Below are 19,604 nucleotides of genomic sequence, written 5' to 3' on the forward strand. Positions count from 1 at the left end.
AGACCAGCACCCACCTCACTACAACCCCCCTTCAGGTAGTTGTAGAGAGCGATAAGGTCTCCCCTCAGCCTCCTCTTCTCCAGACTAAACAGCCCCAGTTCCCTCAGCTGCTCCTCATAAGACTTGTGCTCCAGGCCCCTCACCAACTTGGTTGCCCTCCTCTGAACACGCTCCAGCACCTCAATGTCTTTCCTGTAGTGAGGGGCCCAAAACTGAACACAGGACTCAAGGTGGAGCCTCACCAGTGCCAAGTACAGGGGAACAATCACATATCTGCAAGTTCTCGGGAGCATAGGCTGTCTAAACAGGCAAAACCAAAGGCAATAACTTTCTAAAGGTCATGTGGCAGACCAACAGCAGAGATGTAACACCAAGTCCTCTGTTTTCTAGTCCAAAATACATCTACTAAACAAAGGATTTTTTTTTTTTTTTCAGTTAAGGAAACCTAAGCAAACTCATACTGCTACAACAGAAGGGAACAGTTTTTCCTCCTTAGCAGTAGAGTTAGAGGGGAAAGTATCTGATGGCTCCCCAAGTTGTTAACAGGGGTAGGCGACAGACTGAGAATGAAGTATTAAAGCTGTCGAAGGTTAGAACGCCACAATGCATTGAACCCACAGTTGGCTTTGAAAAAATGACACATTAGTCAAAGACGACATTCAACTCATTCAAATTCAACGGCTATTTACAGTCCAGGGATTGCATGAGTGTAAAACTCCAATACTGCATCTTCACAGGATGTAAAACAATGCAGTATAAGAGAATAGTATGTTATTACATTCTTTGTATGAAGCAAGTGAAAGCACGTTTTGTGGCAGAAGCATTACCAGGGGCTCAAACTTAGTACATCAATGCTTACCATGATTCTATTCTTGGTTAAGTAGTTGTCCACATTCCCAGGGGACTTTCTTGTGACTGTATTCCCTTTACAACAGTAGCATATTTTTAAACCATTTCTTAATATGATGATTTCCATTTCTTATATGATTATTTAAAAAAAAAAAATCAATCCGCTGGTCAAAATATAGATGAGACTGATTTTGTAGAACTGATAGCAGAACTTAAATACATTCAGTAGTCTAAAAACTGTATCTACACACTGAAATACATATATCTTCAGCAATATTGACGCTACGGCTTTAGTGACGAGAGCTGTCATGTTACATGCAAAGAAATACATAAAATAATCCTAATGTTACAAAGCCTACTGCTCAAGGGTTATGAGATGTCAGGTTGGAGGTTTGCCTGTGCAACCTTAGAACAAACCTAATTTTCCCCATGACATAGGCTTTGTGTGATCTTGTATCTTTCATGGGTTTTGTATTTAGTTTAAACCACAAAAGCATGGTGTTCAATATGATACTACTCAGTATTCTTCCCTTTACAATACACCCTTTGTAAAGGTGTATTATTGTGCAACTGGCACCCAGACTTTGGACACAGAATTACCGCTTTTTCCTGGATTTAGCCATAGCACTGATAATCTAGAGGAGCTGAATCTGAAAGGGATATACTTAGATACTTGAGACGACAAAGTGAAAAGAACACTTACAAGCAACGCTGAGCCTAAGGCAGAGAAATGCTTCTAGACATTTATCATTCTGTCTGGAGCTGTATGCTTCTTTTACTAGCTACAGTCAAGAGCAATTAGCAGGGTTCTGAAAATATTAGAAAATACATGCTTCAAGTGAGTGACCAGAGGAGCAAAAAGCAATCAGGAGCAAGCAACTTGCTTGAGCTCTGGGAGCCTGTGAATCAGTGCCAAAAACCTCTGCATTAAGGCCACAAGGACTCATGAGCATGAAGGCTTAACAGAGTCTTTATCCAGAAAATATGACAAAGTAGCCTAAATGAGTTCAGTAGCAAGGCCAAATCAAGGGAAGCCTAACATCACCTGATCCTTACGGTGGGACCCAAACAGCATGCTCTGGCTCACATACTGGGTTCCTTCTTCCAAGGTAAAAGTTCTTCACAGATGGATATTGCAACATTTTAGTGGGATGAAATAACTGAGAGAATGAACTCTCTAAGGGCCTAAAGATCATGGCAAATTTAATCTTTCATGGTACATATCGCACTTCTTTGTAAAGATCAGTAGATAGTGATAGGTATGTTATTAAAAATGATTGCAAACACATCTTAGTGAACACCTCTGTCTTTGCTCACACAAAAGAACTCCAAACAGCAAAAACAGTTCCTCAGTGTAGCATTCAAATGCATTAACCTCCCTTTTCTTGTTGAAGTGGTCTGCTTTAATCACTGCATTCCTCTAAATGTCAGACAAAACACAACAATTATTCCATTTTTCTTATTCATCTTCAGAACATAGTCCAACCCGTGCATCAAATCAATCAAGTTTTCTGTTGAGAAGATAAAACTCCCCTCCACAGTCACAGTTTTCTATAAAATTCAAGCCTTTATTAGAAGGTATGAAGGTACTTGAGTTACCAGTGCAAAAACTTGAAAAAGTTTTTCTTCAGTACAAGAAAAATTAAGATTTCCTCAGGAATGAGTGGAACACTGCCACTGAAATTTCCTGAATCAAGGTTTTCCTGAAGGACACCTGAGGAGGTTCCTTAGAGAATAACATTGGGTAGATATCCAAGCCAAATAGTTAAAGTTTCTCAAACTAATATTTAAATGGAAGATGAAGGAGGATCTTGCCATAGAAAACATCAAGTAGTATTGAGTTCACATGGCTATCTCTACTGATAACAACGGAAATGCTTTTTAATATGGAATTGCAATTCAATGTAAGTATTAGCTTACCTGACAAGAAAGCGATGTAGCCCAACGTCAAAACTTCTGTAAGAAAAAAGATTGACCATATTTTAATTATTTAAAAAAAACCTACTCTGTTGGGTATTGTACAAACACTGTATTTCAAAACAGCCAATAATACCGAAGATAAATATAAAACTACTGCAATTGATAAAACTGAAGCTAAAGTGTAATACACAACTTCCTTTCTGTAATAACATGTGAAATTTAAGATCATCATCATATAGAAAGATTTAGATGCATGTTAAAAAGATCACAAATTCCTTGTTTGAGTATTTCTTCAACAAAGCAGTAACATTCAGAGTAGTATAATGCACATAAAGCATAAATTGTGTGTATTCTGTTACTGGAAATAATTTTTTAAGCATCCTGATGACCAGTGAGTTTGCATGTTTCCTGTCATATGCAGGGAGGTCCTCTAAGCAAAACTACTGTGAAATCCTTTCTTTCTCCTTTTCTGCTCTGTACTGCATTAAAATGCAAGTGATTGCTGTGAATTGTCTCCATGATACAGAATAATCAAAGAACCCCCTTATGTCTCCTTCAGATAGACAAAATACACCGAAAAGTGGGCTTTGCAAAGGTGTTCCACTCAGATCTGGTGAGGAAAAGAACTTTGAGGACTTTTGACAGCAAGCACAAGTTAGATCACACTAAATTACAAGAACCATGCCCCAAAACTTCAGCGTTAACAACATACATTGACAGTGCCAGTGTTTTCCTTTTCTGTTTCCTCCATCCCTCAGCCAGCCGAGGAGAATCAAGCTCATGAACAATGTACTAGCAAATCCTTGACACTACAGGAAGGTATCTGCTGATTTGAGACATCTACCTAATACCTGAACTATATGCCAGTTTTACAGGACTATCAATATAATCCCAGATTAACTGTGTACATAACAGCACAATTAGAAAACGGAAATGTCTTATTTCCAGCGCTAGGCTTGCTCTGAAATGGGCTTACATTAGGTACACGGAATATATTTTGGTATATACTAAGCTCTTGAGCATCCTGTTCCAAAAAAAACTAATTGATCATTTGAGTACAACATGATTTTAACAATATTGCTTGCAGCATGCTGCCTTCTACCTGAAACAGCAAGAGAAGTCATCAGATAGTTAACACCATCCTGATAACAGCAGCTAGATAAGAAGCTGTAGAAATTCTAGGAGTTAACGGAGGTAAAGTCCACTGGTTCAGCAGGGTGGAGAGGAGGGGAGTGAATTTCTCACTCAAAAGACGCCTTACAACAGAAAAAATATTCTGCCAGGAACATGCACGTGGTCATCATTAAACCCATATTTTCACATTCCTTTCCTAAAATCATTCCCCATTTTACATTATTGTTATGTTACTGTGTAATTATACTGCATGAAGTGTATGCAGTTATCTTTCTGCATTCCTCCTGCCTAGACTCATACTGTAATTTGGCTCCCTTCTCACTAAAATATTAATATCTGTGTCATACAGACAGTCCTTTGTATCAGAGCTGCCCACAGTCTGTATTTATAGCTCTGAAACCCTTTTATTCCTACAACCAAGCACTTCAGTATGTTTGTGCTGGGATGGGGAGAAGAAATTTGTACAGTTCCAGGGAACAGCTGTATGCTAAACAACCATCTTGCACATCTTCAGCCAAGCTCATCTTTTCAAGTTCTCCTAGCTACTCTCTGATGGCAATGACTGAATCTGCTATCATCTCTGAAGGGACGCAACAACAGAGCTTCTCGTGGACAGGGACATGGACCATAAAAGTATCACCACTTTTGACAGAGAACCAAAAGCCAAAGGACTTGGGTCTACAATGAGCATGGAAACTGAATGGTTCTGCTAACTTCAGATGATCAGAGCTGAAGGAGGCCAAGTTGGACAAAGATAAGGCAGAGTGGATTCAGACAGGGAGGGAAAGCGAGACAGTTTGCTGTGGACTTACATGCCATCTTTTCTCTCATTTTTCACTCTTTCCAAAACATAATGCACTTGCTATTAAAAAAATATTTATAACTATTTCATATCGGCTTTAGCTATTAAAATATTTCCACAAAATATTCAATAAATATTGAAAATGAACATGCATTGAACCAATTTATTAGAATAAATAAAAGGAGGAAAAAAGATCAGAGCCGCACTAGGTATATCTCCGCATAGATAAACAGGCCCCATTATTCCTGTTTGATGCTATACTGATACATTGCAACTGACTACTTAAGATCCTGAATTCTCAACAGTGTAAGCAGTCACTTAAAGATGTAACTACACTATGACCAGCAGAATTACAAGAATATGCAGTAGCATCAGAGTGTGCACCTAGATCTTAAAGACACCTCAGGACAGCATCATTGAATAGTTCTAAAAGCAAGAACAACAAGGCCAAACAATTTCAAACTGTAAATGGGAGAAATAGTTGCGTTACTTAAGGCTATGGACATTGAGTACATATACTTCTAAGCACCTAGGATAATGAATAGAGACATTGTGCAAGGCAAAAATACTGAAAAGCTAGGATAATGAGAGGCTGGTTTTGACAAAACACTACCACATACACTTTCAGCCATTCTGCTTGTTCATATTTAAATACATACTGCATTGCAGTCTACAAGTGAAGTGAAAATACAGTAAAGTAGCAATGCAAACAGATCTGGTAGATGTAATTAATCCCTCCATTCTCAGATGGAAAAGTTAACAAGGGGTAAAGAGGGTTTACATAGCAGTGTTCAGACTGCAACTTGGGGCTAGAATAAGCAACTTCATTAAATGAAAAAAGAGAACAAGTAATTGCACTGCATTTGTATTAAAAATTTCATAGTGATCCCTTCAATGTTACAGGAATCTACCCATCAGGCATGACAGGGTGCCCCCCCAATTAACTCAGATTTACAGCTGCCATATGCACATGGACATGATTATCTACTGCCTATAAAGTACACCCATATTTACTTGATATTGCAATATAATTTATAATCAACTTCATTCAGCTTGTTCAATCCTGAGCTTCTCTGCAAAATACAGGTTTTATGTGGTAGCCCTTGCCATTTAGGGTGCCTCAGTTACATAAAAGTTTCACAAATGCTTTTTGAAATCCTGTAACAAGTACAATTTTTTGAAATGAAGGTTTTAATTAACATCTAAAACAACAAGGGAAAAGATATCCGTAGCAATATGAGTAAAAAATTATTTGCCAGTTAAGTTCTCTGTACTGCTCAAATGTCAGAAGCAATATAATGGTGGGGTTTTGGTTTCTTTTTTTGAGAAACAATGGGTAAAATCTAGTTTATCAGATAGTAATGGTAGTCTTTGAAGAAGGCAAAATCTTGACTAGTGAGTGGAACAATAAAGGGGAGATATATTTAACCTCCATTTTATAATCATGTTACTCACTGCAGACAATTTAATATCTTTTCTTTATAAAAAGTCTCAATTCTGTTCCTCTGAACAGCAGTTTTGAATCACAGTTCTGTATGCAACTTCAATGCTTTTGTTAAGCATAGAAGTTCTAGTTTCTGATACATTTCAACAAAAGATTATACATATAATTCTTCCTAACCAAATTCATCTTTTCCCAGTACATCAACTAGAAAGATGACCAACAATATCATATACTAAATGAACAAGGACCTTTTCCAAAATATAATCTTTAAAATCTCTGCCTGCAAGCACAAATCTCTCTCCTCAAGGTGCATTTTCAAAATTATTTCAGACATGCAGTTTCTGCTTTGAAAGCTAACTGCATAATGCAACAATCTGCCTCCAATTTGGGGGAGAGCAGAAAGAGTCCTCTTGTATAGAAAAGCTATGAGAAGGCAGAAACATGCTGGTATGAACCACAGTCAGTACCAACAGCACATGCACTGAAATTTTAATCCTGATGATTCCCAGAAAAAAATTACAAAACCCCTCTTTTTGTCCTCAGGATGCAAAAAGGCATATATACATATCTGAAAGCCAAATGAGCAAAACTGTGACAAGTTTCTATTCACGCTGCAATTAGTATCAGAGAAGCCAGTCATCTGTTTCCCCCCTGTCATGGGTACTTTCGACTCCCTCTGAGATTCCCATCTGTCCAATTTCCTTATAGTTGGACCTTATTTTGAAATCCTGTGCCTACCACTTGCCACTTAAGAGTGCTGTAGTGCATCGTTCTTGAATTGTATCTTCCTATTGCAGGCTGACACATACCGACATAAATCAGGATCAAAAACTGCTCGACATTCTCCTAGGAGCTGGTTTGCGCTTTCCTGGCCACATGCCCTGAGCTCAGCACAGGTCAGCAGACACGGTGGCTCCCAAGTGGAGCTACAGATTGACATGCAGCGACAGACTCTTGTTTCCCGAGCGTCACTACCCAAATGCCCACCCTGGTCAGCACTCTTTATAAGCACATGTTATCCAATGGATCGTTTATGCTCCCGCTTTCCAAAAAGCTGTGCCTTCCTTAAACTGAGGTCTAAACTCTGGCTCTTCAACAGAGGAGTTGTGTGAGCCTTTAGTATGCAACTTTTAAATTCAGTGAAGTTATGCCAGCCTATGTTACTGAAGTACCTGACCCCACACCTACCTAGATGAAAACTGCCACACTCATTAGCTGTTAGGGACTATAATTCATGATTCCCACATCATAGCTAAAGGACCACGATCTCACAACAAGGTTTGATTGTGAGACCTCATTCCCAATGACTTGCAACATAAAAAAAACCCAAAACTGCTGAGCACGTCAGGATCATGTGAATCAATTTAAAGTTAAGCTCATTACCAGAACTATTTTTTATGAAACTAATTGCAGTAATTTGCGTTGCCAAACCCTGATTTTGTATATCCATATTTTTAAACCATGTGCTGAAGAGAAACCAGCACAGCTTTGTTTTCTGTTAGTTCCTCCCCAGGACTGCTGGGCTGCACGCTATTCCTGGAAACGAAGTACAACAAATCATGCAACGTGTGGCATAATCTGGGAAACATTTGGCTAACCATGGACTTCAGCAAAGATGCCCACTGCAAGCAGACGGTACATTACCACTCTGAAAAGCAGATAGTGGCACGATTATAACTTTGGGCCCTACTTTCAGGGGAGTAGATCTAGGTAGGTAGTTTTCCATTTGTAAAGAGTTCAAAATCAGTAACATAGATGGAGACAGGTAAATGTGATGCTATGTGCACAGAGACTGTATTGCATTGTAGACAGAAATATCCCAGGCACCTTAAAAACAGTCACGCTGCCACTGGTATGTGAACACTTTTGAACACAGAAGGGAATAGTGTAATTTCTATATGCAGGAAAGGAGTTAGAGCAGCAACAATACCCCGCATTTTGCTGGAGCAAACAGTATAATAATTGCACTTAAACCTTTTTAAATCAGTTAGTCTAGTTGCCATTTATGGTGGTGATGAAATCCAACAAGTGCGTTATTATAGCTTTGGTACCCTCTACCCTGTGGGTATTCACCATCTCTTACAAGAAGCATTGTAGTTGCTGCAATGTTTCAACACCAGTTCTCGGCCCTTCCTTTTACAAATGTGGCTAAACTTGACATTAGAAAGTCTAACTCATTCACATATCCTCAGAGTAGCCCATCCTATTTAACTGTAGAACAGTGTTTGCAAGACCGAAACTTCCATTAGCAGTCTTTGCAAATAAATCTAGCATTTTGCCAGTGAGCTGCTGGCTAAGAATCTCTCCCACATCAGAACATTTTGCACTGGAGACTGAGAGGTCACTGAATGACAGCTGCTTTCACTGACACAATGCTCTCAAGTTGCTTCATTGTCCCTCTTTTTCAAGCAATGTCTTACAACAGGGATGCCCAAAAGACAGTGTGAATCAGAATTCCCCTGACAGATGCCCCACCATTTAGCAGCTCTATACTACTTTTCTGGATCCTCCTGCTCATCTTTCTTCCAATGCTGCCTGTGGCAACTTCCCCATCTGGCAATCCCTCAAAGATGAAAGCTTCCAAATCACAAATAATTGCAAGTGTGCAACGTAAGTCTGAAACATGTTTTAGAGTCTAGTCTGAAGAATAAGATTACTATAGGGAAAGAAGATAGCAAAGTCTATATGCAGGTTTTGTAAGTGCTATTATTTAATGTCTTGGTGAACTATAAAACTTTGCTAAATCCCCTAGAGGGGGTATGCCTACCAAGTAGAATAAGTATTTTTCAAGTAGTGACTGCTACCAATTGATTCATCATCATCCTCATTATTAAAGATCTGGGAAAGCCATCCATATTTTTAAAAGACACTTTTGCCTGTCTATAGCTTGCATGGATTCATACATACTGTTTTCTGCAAGTTTACTTGAAACATACACCTTCAGAGCACAGCTTGTCTCTTCAGTGACAATCAGCACACTTCTTCCTAAATAATATAACTGCCATCATGCTCAGATACACTATTTAGAAAGCAGATGCACAACTTAAACTCAACAAACAACAATTAAATTGTCACAGAAGATATTTTACAGCAGAAATAAATATAGCAAGCAAACTGAAAACATTCATCTAAAAAGCCCAGACTCTTTAGTGTTGTTAGTTTTTTAAAATGAAGATGGGAAGATGCATGATAAAAAATGAGATCCAATCCAATCCAACCACCCATTTGGACTTATTTATTACCCAAACTATGGAATATAGTTTTGGACACTGAGCCTTGAAAGTCACTGTCCTGATTTCAGCTAGGATAGAGTTAATTTTCTTTCTATTAGCTGGTATTGTGTTATGTTTTGGATTTAGTATGAGAAGAATGTTCATAACACATTGATGTTTTCAGTTGTTGCTAAGTAGTGTTTAGACTAAGTCAAGGATTTTTCAGCTTCTCCTGCCCAGCCAGCAAGAAGGCTGGAGGGGCACAAGAAGTTAGGAGGGGACCCAGCCAAGACAGCTGACCCAAACTGGCCAAAGGGGTATTCCATACCATGTGCCGTCATGCCCCATATATAAACTGGGGGCAGTTGGCCTGAGGGGATAGCTGCTCATGAACTAACTGGGCATCGGTTAGCAAGTGGCGAGCAACTGCATTGGGCATGACTTGTTTTTTTACATTCCAATTCTTTTATTATTATTGTCTTTTTATTGTTGTTATTACTATCATTATTATTTTCTTCCTTTCCATTCTATTAAACTGTTCTTATCTCAGCCCACAAGTTCTACTTTTTTTTTTTTTTCCTCCAGTTCTCTCCCCCATCCCGCTGGGTGGGGGGGAAGCAAGCGAGCACCTGCGTGGTGCTTAGTTGCTGGCTGGGGTTAAACCATGACAGTCACTTTGCAATGTTTTCTGGGACTCTTTTGCCACATACAAGCATGTTCTTGGAGGTCTCATTTTTCACTTCAGCCTTTCAATTAGTGCAAGACACTTGGTAAATTCCACCCACATACAGATTTTACAGTCTGCCCACTGATACAGTATTGAAATCAGGAACAAATACATATATGGAGCTCTTTTGGCATTCCTTCAAGATAAACAGTAACAAATTCTATCATTTCCTATGCAAAAATAAAACAGCTCCATTCTTACCATGCAACATACAATGAAGCAAACCCTGGCTCAACGCAATGAGAAAATTCCTGTTTAAGTGAATTCAGTGATCTTTTAAACATCAAGATCTTAAGAACCTGCTTAAGCCTAGATCTCATGCTTCAGTTGACTGTCTTTGTTTTTTTGCAAGCGTTGATTTTAAGTTTTAACCATCTGCAATGCAGCTAACCAGTAGTAGCAGCTTTCTTTCATCTCAATGTAAAAATGTAGCTAAGAGTAAAAAAGGAAAGTCTATGTTATTTGAAAGAAAAAAATATGAAGACTGTCAAATGCTTTCATATCATGACTTTGACAAGCAATTTCTTGTTACAGTAATAATAAGCTGGGCTTATATATACATGAAGATATCTTTATCATATTCTCTTGACATTTGCTTAAGGACATACTGGAATTTTAACACTTCATGCTTAGATAAAACACTTTGAATTTCTGTTCTGTTTCTTCCTGGAATGATTCAGCAGTACCAAGTTGCCTTTTGGTTTCCTCCATTATTAGGATAACCAAAGCCACCACTGCATTCAGCCTGTGCTGGATGCCTCCATCCAGAGTTCCTGCTCAGTGCTGTAGAGCTCTTCAGCACCTATACAACCCATGCATAAACATTCACCTTACTTCACAAAAAGAGGACTTTGTAAATATGTGATTACTTTAAGGTTGAACAGAGCAAACCCTAAACATTTTACTTGCAACGTATTTCCTGCATAGCATCAGAGAGAAGCTAGGGCTTCCCATACTTATGAGAATGGTAGAAACCCACAATGAAATCCTGACCCAGTCAAAATCAGCAGCAAAACCCTCACTGATTTCAACAGACGCAGAAATACCTGGACTGAGTCTGGACAGCCTGTATAATGCAAGATACAGTCCAACTTCGGTATACATTTTGTTAGACACACCTTAACCTCCAGGTAAAAAATATCGATAAGTCCCAAAGCTTCATCTGTGGAGTTTCAGTTATTAGCTGGGAGCTCAGGCTGGAGACCTGCATAGCAAAAATAATCTACAATAAGATAGCCATAAGGAGAGAGTTCTTTTGTGAACCACATAAAAAGACTTCACAAACTGCTAGTGGCCTCCAACCTATAAATTGGATCTGTGATCTAGTGTGTTTTGTTGTTTCATTTCAATTTAAACACACAACTTGTATTATATCAGAAAGCCTGAGGAAAGTTTTAATGATTCTAGGCAGTGACTTCCCCCCATCCCCACAATCTCCTGGCCAGAGAGACAAGCAGAACTTTAAGCAGGCATCAGTCATTGCCAGTGTTAATATAAGATCACACACAGGTCTGCCTATTTAGGAGGCTTTAAGACAAGAAATTAGTTCTGTTTCTCACATATCCATCACATTGGATCTTGGTGATACAGTTCAGCAGACACTTTCTTAAAAAGAGCAAATCTCATTTGTATTCTGTTAATCTTTCCTAGAACCCTTCAGAAGAAATATTACTTTAATTTTATACCTTCCTGATACTTTAAAAGCCTGTGGTAGCTCATGGTGAGTGGATGAAACCTAATGCCCATTAGTGGCAAACTCTCATAGGGTAAGTTCTCCTTGAGTCTTCCTCAAGTAAAACTCTTGCAATGCAGTGCAATTGTCCAATTACCATAAGAACCCTATCCTTACTGCAAGCAGAACAATGAAGTTTATTAAAAGCCATTACTCATTTTCTACACTGGTTGTGAGCAGGCAGAGTGCTGTTTGCCACGTGTGAGCAGCAATAATAGTTTGTATCTATGCAGAGCTCAGGTCAAATACTGTGAAGAATGGGCTTCACAGGTGATCAGCAGTAGGTGGGCTTAGCTTGCAATTTCAAATTACAGTAACAAAGCAGTCACTACACAAATAAATTTCCAATAATTATGCAGTTTAGACCCAAGAAGGACTAGGGTGCTTCATTATTGCCTCTTTTTACACTCCAAAGAGACAAATAATAGATCTTTTTTTCTCTACTGAAGAGATTTAAGGAACCTTTTAAAGCTTTAATATAACCAGCAAATTGAGCTGTACAGTAGATAAGAACTATAGCATGCACTAATTTGGCTGATGTTAAAAGCAATTAAATATTTTCTCTCTGTCAGTGAGAGAATGACTAACCAGTCCAGAACTAAAGCATCTTTCATATATTCAGGTGACATGTTAGCTAAAAATAACTTGTCACAGATCAATGCTCAGATTTAACCATCGCAACAGTTAACAAAAAATACAACAAGTAAGTAAATTAGGAAAAATGTTATTTTTCAACTTGGAAACAAGTTATTCCAGTACTAAAAAATGTGCACTAATTGTGCAATTAAATGCCCAACTTTGGGGCAAGAGGCTTAAGTATTCTGATATTGGCAAGCAGGTGTAACACATAAAGGTTACATATAACTCATAGCCTAAGGAGGGCTCGCCTCTTCGAGGCCACCCTGACTCCAGCTGTTACTCCGCACAGTAGCTGTGTGTTTCACACAGGAGCATACTACTGCTTAGAAGTACCACAGGGGTTGTAGGTGGCAAGGACATACAGCGAGACCTGCCTTACGTTCAACCCTCGTCCTCAGCGTGGCAGTGTGCTCTGCCCCCCCTACCCCAGCCTGACCTTTATTCAAGTGGTAACCACCAGCGGCAGTCATAATGGATGCATCTGGTCATGACAGCCGCATCCAGCCCAAAGTGGATTTGGGGGAGACAGATTACAACACAACAGCCAAGGGCTAATTTGAACAACACACCCACCTAACCACAGTGCTGGTCAATGTCTGACTCAAGCCAAGTTTGGAAGAAGCCAACATCTGTAGTCAGTATGCAAATAGGACTATGAGTCAATTGTTTTACTCCATAAATAGTGGACAGCCCAGGGCCCAATGAGCTCTCCTGCACAGCAGCAGGCTGCACACCAGGATCTCCCCTTGAGTAGGGATGCCTTTCAAGGTTACTCCTGGAGGCTGAGAGATTCCTTGCTACAACAGATTCTCTGTGATTAAAAACATGCTAAACTTTGAAATCTTAGCTAAGTGACATGAAGGATCGATTGCGCATATATAATCCTTTAGACATAAACTGTTAACCAAGTCTGGGACTAGGAGTGGATCCAGCCACACCTAGACTCCTCTCTGAGGAGTTTAGAAAGCAAGCGGGTCCATTCTGAACCTCGTGACTCAACGGAAGGGTCTCCCGGAGAGTTTTTTCTGATCCTGTCCTCTATGCAGTAAATATCAAGTGAACCTTGCCATCAAATAAATCTTGTTAAACCACTGTCACATTTACTATCAAACTTTGTTAAATCACTGTTTTATATCAATAAACATATCGCTACTTCTCGCTGAGTGAAGTGCACCACTCCATCTGCAACACCAACAGAAGGAAAAAGAGCCCTTTCCTTTCTGACACTCTCACCCAGCATCTTCAAAGACACATAAAAAGCTTCTCAAGAATGAAAACTAATATTCTTTAAGCCTTTTAAAGCACATGATCCACAAATACAAGCAAACAGAAGCTTTCCATGACAAAACTGTTCTTTTGCATGTTATTTTTACTAGTGATTTGGGATCCAATTCAATGTAGTTGTCCAGACAGGACACACAAACCAGATCTTATGACTTCAGGGTGCTGAAGTTTGCAAAAGGCAGCTTAATGTGGCCCAGGGGCATTGATGTGTTTGGACTTCTGCACACTTTGGCAATCTTGATTTCTTTATTCTTAAGATTTCAATACAATTTCCCCTTACTCATGAGCACTAGGCCATTTCAACACTGTGGGTGTAATTCAATTTAATCCAACTATACTTTTAAATAATCTTTTTTACACATTTAAGAGATCATCTCTAGAAATATAGGGTGGGGAAAAGATGCTTTTTGATTTTTTTAAATAGAAATGCTGCAGCATTTACTTTTTTTAAGATTAAAACCAGTGAGAAGCTAGATCATTAAAAGACATTTTTGTTTTACCCGATACACTGTCCAAAACACACTAGACAATTTTTTCTTTTAAAATATCAAAGGCTGGAAATATACCAGAAGTGACACTCCTTATCTCCAGAGGAAAGGGAAACATGCACAAGCCTGTCTTTCCTTTCCTAGTCAGTTCCAGCTGCTGGGTAAGTCCCATCAGGGGCATGGAGTAGAGAGCTTTTGAAAACATCGCTATCTAAAACTATAGGATAGAGACAAAACAAATCACCTCAAAATCCCTGATCCTCTTGAAGCTGACTGCTAGGCCATTTATAGCACTTAAAATAAGATTCTCTGTTCATAGCCCAAGTAGGCTTGGCCTAGCGTCCCTGCTCTGATCTCCAGAAAGCATTCTCTCCCCAGGCACCGAATCGCATTGAAGGTCCTCCTGCAGCTTTGGGAAGCAGCTGCTGCTGCTGCTGCAACCTCTTCCACAGCAAGGTGGGCAGCAGGTCTGAGCCACAGATCTGGATGTGCCACTCAGATTTCTACCAGCCTCTGGGTGATTCACACTGAATCCCTTCTTCACACTGCCACAGAGATGTGGAGTTCCTTTTCACTGCCTTCCTCTCCTTCCCTCATGCAAATTTTTCAAGGATTTGTAACTTAACTGACTCCTGATGATACCTGCCACGGGAAGGAGTTTACAACCCATCATTTAGCATCCTTCCACACCCCCCCCCCCCTCGTAATTACCTCCAAATGACAGGCTGCACGACAGCAATTTGCTGTTATTACTAGCATATAATCAGAGGACCAAACTCATAGGAAGGAGAAATTTAGGGAGTAAATCTGCTATCTCAAACTTCAGACCATCCACCAACTTATCTAGAAACACCACAACAAAAGAGCACTACAATACTCAAACAGAAAGCAAGAGCCTTCCACAGGAGTTTAAGAGTACAAGCCCCTAAACTTGTAAAGGCATCTTTTTCTGAGCCCAGAGGCAGGGAGGTGATCCTGACTACACATGGCTGTAGCACAGTTACAATCAGATAATTATGTTTTTGTTAACTTTTGCCAGACATTGGCTATTTGGGAATTTCAGGAGGCAAGCTTCCCAAATCAAGCATTGACAGAAACACCATTTCTGATCTTATTTAAATTTCCTTAATGGTATCTTATAACATAAAGCCTTTCAGCAGCTTAATCAACTTGATATATTTAATAAGTTAACACCCAAAATGATTTATTCCAATAAAAAAATCAGAAGCCCGGAGAAGGGAAGTACATGATAAACTGAGCTGAGACCATGAGAAGTGCAGGAGAAAATGGACTTTAATTACTTTTTTCCCCCTACAGGTCAGAAAATCCATCTTCCTTCTTTAAAAAAAATCTATTCCAGTCCTCACCACAAACTAAGAATAGGCAATTAGATGTAAATACTATCAAGTGTTTAAGCAGAAATAAGACACGGTAAGTTTTTGCTTGCTATTCATCATTCCGAAATGACTGCATGTGGTCACAGTGATCTCTTGTGCTCACACTCACACATAACATCAGCATCAGACTTGTCTTTTCCCAGAAAGAAAAGGAAGAGAAAATACCCTGTATGGTCCTTTCTGATAGACATACACAAGGAACTGTTTCCAGATGGGGGAAGGTTTCACGAACAACAGTGAAGGTAGACAAAAAGTATCAGGATGAAGAAGAAGCAGATGCAGATGAGATTACATTTTCATTTATAGATTAATTTTCTATGGCATTGTTAGAGCTGAGAATGTGATTAGCCTAGAGCAAAATTCTAATCCATGACTTGGAGCAATTTCACTGAGACCTTGCATATAGACCACTTCTCTCATATAAGGCAAGCAATGCTTTTGCAATAATGTGGCAGGTAAACCAGACTGAATTGCAGACAACTTCTTTCAAATCATAACCCAGACATCACTTCTGGATGTCACCAAAACATTTGTGGGATAAACCCAATGTGTTCATACAAAAGCACAGATATGTGTCTGTACATGCAAAATACAGCCCTCCTTAGTCCACCCATAAGCACGCAAGAAAATGGGGCTTGACTTATGTCAGACTCCTGTCTGGTCAAGAATCAGGGTGTTAAATACAAGGTGCAATTTAGAACTTACAGCACAGTAGTTGAAAATGGCCAGATCTTTCTCCATCATTGCATTATTTTATTTTTATCTGGCAGCATTTCTTCAACTACTCCATTTTAGTTATTCTGGATGAAATTCTGTTTCCTGAGAAATCCACCTTTCAAATAGTACTTCTTACTGCCTTCCTGAAGGACCTCTATCCTTCCTGAGGCTAACCTATATTAAACATGCATAACGTTTTAGAACAATATGTCTCCAACATATTTGTCTCCAAATTATTTTGGGGTAAGACATTTGGGAATGTGCAAATTTTAAGGTGGAAAGGCAGAGAAGAGGAGTTGTGCTTCTGTGCACTTCATACCAATCTACGACCAGAGATAACTGATTTCTTATGCCATGCTGTTCCCACAGCATGTCAAAACACACCTGATCAATGTGTCCAACATCTTCATAGAAGAGCACTCACCATACTCAGTAACATAGTATGGAAACATAAAAATGGAAGCATGACTTCTCCCCCCCCACCCCCCCCGAACAGCATCTCTGCAAAGTGTTGTCCTAATTTACAAACTAACAAGTTTCTTTGTGGTATACATTGCAAAGTCATTTACCGATATGTCAAAATTGATATAGGATTTAGTTACCTGCTATCTGTTGTTTCTGTAGTTTCCACACACTTACTCCTCCACTAGAATATTTTTCCATATTGAACTAATTTGCAAGCTTCAGCAGTAGGATAACTTTTTCCAGTTGCACTACACAATTTGCCCCCCACCGCCTGAGAAGCTGTATGGCAGACATCATCAGCGTTGACCAATTCTTTAAAATCACTTACAAGTTTCCAACAACATTTGTTGCTCTCACATGATTCATTACCTTTCTTTTAACCTTGGTAACAAAACTCAAGTTTTAATTCCTCATGACTTAAGAAGGAGCAGACATTAAAAATTCTAAGCTGGTGTGTCTGTGGTGAACTGCTGCCCTATCCGGAAATCAGGAGCTCAGAAACTCCTTTTCACAGCTATAATCAAGCTTTTGAATAATAATAAATTTATCATGCATTTATTAGCTATGCAGCTGCGTATTTAACAAGATAGTATCCTGGTAGAAGGCAACCACAGTAACACATTCAACACCTGTATTTGTCTTGAGACAGTAAACAAGATTGCTGATTTTTGGACTCAAGAGATTGTCTTGATTAAATAAAATGTAAATTAGGGAGAATCTACTATAAAGTTGATAACTCCTTTTTAATTAAAGCCTTTTATTTTTAAGTTTGAATGGGCACAGTTTGGTTTATTGTTTAGCACCATAAATAGGGAGGCAAAGTACCTGATTTGTTTTTCTAATACCTGGTTTGCTTTTCACCTCTAGAGAGATTTTGGACACACTGTGGAATCTTTCTTACCTTTCTGATTGAAAGCTCTTCCACCTGTGTCGTGGTTTAACCCCAGCCAGCAACTAAGCACCACGCAGCCGCTCACTCACTCCCCCCCCCGCCCCAGTGGGATGGGGGAGAAAATCAGGAAAAGAAGTAAAACTCGTGGGTTGAGATAAGAACGGTTTAACAGAACAGAAGACAGAAGAAACTAATAATGATAACACTAATAAAATGACAACAGCAATAATAAAAGGATTGGAATGTACAAATGATGCACAGTGCAACTGCTCACCACCTGCCGATCAACACCCAGTTAGTCCCCAAGCGGCGATCCCCCGCCCCCACTCCTCCCAGTTTCTATACTAGATGTGACGTCACATGGCATGGAATACCCTCTTGGCCAGTTTGGGTCAGCTGCCCTGGCTGTGTCCTGTGCCAACTTCTTGTGCCCCTCCAGCTTTCTTGCTGGCTGGGCATGAGAAGCTGAACAATCCTTGACTTTAGACTAAACACTACTGAGCAACAACTGAAAACATCAGTGTTATCAACATTCTTCGCATACTGAACTCAAAATACAGCACTGTACCAGCTACTAGGAAGACAATTAACTCTGTCCCAGCTGAAACCAGGACAACCTGCTGTATCACATAGTGAATTATGTCAGCATGTACTGATTATAAGTGACACTGCTCTGGATGTATCAGATCAAAAGCTTTGTTGTTATGCTCAAAGGACACCAGGGGGTGGTGGAAGACTCCTTAGTAGCATAGTTGTATTTCTTACATTGTGACAATCACGTTGTCTTTGTCTTCAGGCTACCTTCTCTCCTTCAAAATCTGCACTACTAATAGCTTTGAGACAAAAATAGCAATACTGGGTCTTCTGAAAGCCTACGTAACATAATACCCTGTTTCTGAGAGTACACTAAAGCGGACACCAGCAAGAAGGGTAAGAGCAAGCCAAGCATACACAAGCACTTTTTTTCCAAGCAGCCTCCCCAGTGCTAGCCAGCAGGTAACAGGGGTGTACTCCATGTCACCCAGCTCATTCCACCCCACTCCATTTCCCAACCTGGCCCTAGGACCCTTTAATAAGCTTTACCAGGCTACCATTTTATGAAAACAGTCTGATACAAATCTCCTCACTCTACCAGCTTAAAACTAGGCGCTGTTATTAACATTTACATTTGACCCGCTCTGATAAAGTTGTTAGGAACATTCACTTAGAAGGCTATGTATTCACAAACTACAAAAAAGTATTTAGCACTTTAAGGAAAAACAGTGTCACCATTCGTTAGGCTTCACAATACAAGCAATTTCTTTTCACCATTTTTTGCTAGCTTTTATGTTAAACCCATCATTTCCACACTTCATCCTGTTCAGTTTAGAAACAAAGGCTATTCCCACTTCTATCACTGACATTCCTATATAACATACCAAAACACATAAAAAGACTGCAAAGCCTCTGGGCAGTAGTGATTGAAGAGTTTAAGTGTAAAGGCATAAGGGCATCATAATTCATGGATTCAGAGGGCAAGCTACATGAGTTTTCTTAATTGAGAATGACTCATAATTCACTAGCAGCCATAGGAAATTCTACTATCCACACAGCTTTGAGAGCAAGAAATCAAGTCAGCTGTACATGAACTGATTTCTTCAGCCTTCAAAGCAAACAAACAGATTCCATCTATGAGATAATTTTATTATTTCTGGCAGTGAATGTTTGATACATATATGAATGAAATACTTGGGCAAATGGTAAATATCAGCAGTTGACATTTTTTCCTTCTGTAATAAAAATAATTAAACTTTCTGCTTAGATACTAGTTTCAATTTTCTTCTGAGACAAGCGTTATGAACTTTTTTTTTAATGAATACCCAATGTTTTTACTGTGATACACCACACATCTTTGCAGGTGCA

General features: G+C 39.3%; 1 protein-coding gene across 3 annotated transcripts in view; it reads right to left on the reverse strand.

Annotated features, from left to right (window-relative positions):
• Positions 1–19,604, reverse strand: part of HHAT (hedgehog acyltransferase) — a 169,518-nt gene that overhangs the window by 124,868 nt on the left and 25,046 nt on the right. For 2 of the 3 annotated variants that reach the window (XM_069800213.1, XM_069800215.1), the window contains one exon: positions 2,770–2,805. The exons of the other annotated variant lie outside the window; for it this stretch is intronic. In XM_069800213.1, the coding sequence (XP_069656314.1) occupies positions 2,770–2,805 (36 nt within the window). The remainder of the gene's footprint in view (positions 1–2,769; positions 2,806–19,604) is intronic. 3 annotated transcript variants of the gene reach the window in all.

Source organism: Haliaeetus albicilla, chromosome 13 (genome assembly GCF_947461875.1).
Source record: "Haliaeetus albicilla chromosome 13, bHalAlb1.1, whole genome shotgun sequence".
Classification (NCBI taxonomy): Eukaryota; Metazoa; Chordata; class Aves; order Accipitriformes; family Accipitridae; genus Haliaeetus; species Haliaeetus albicilla.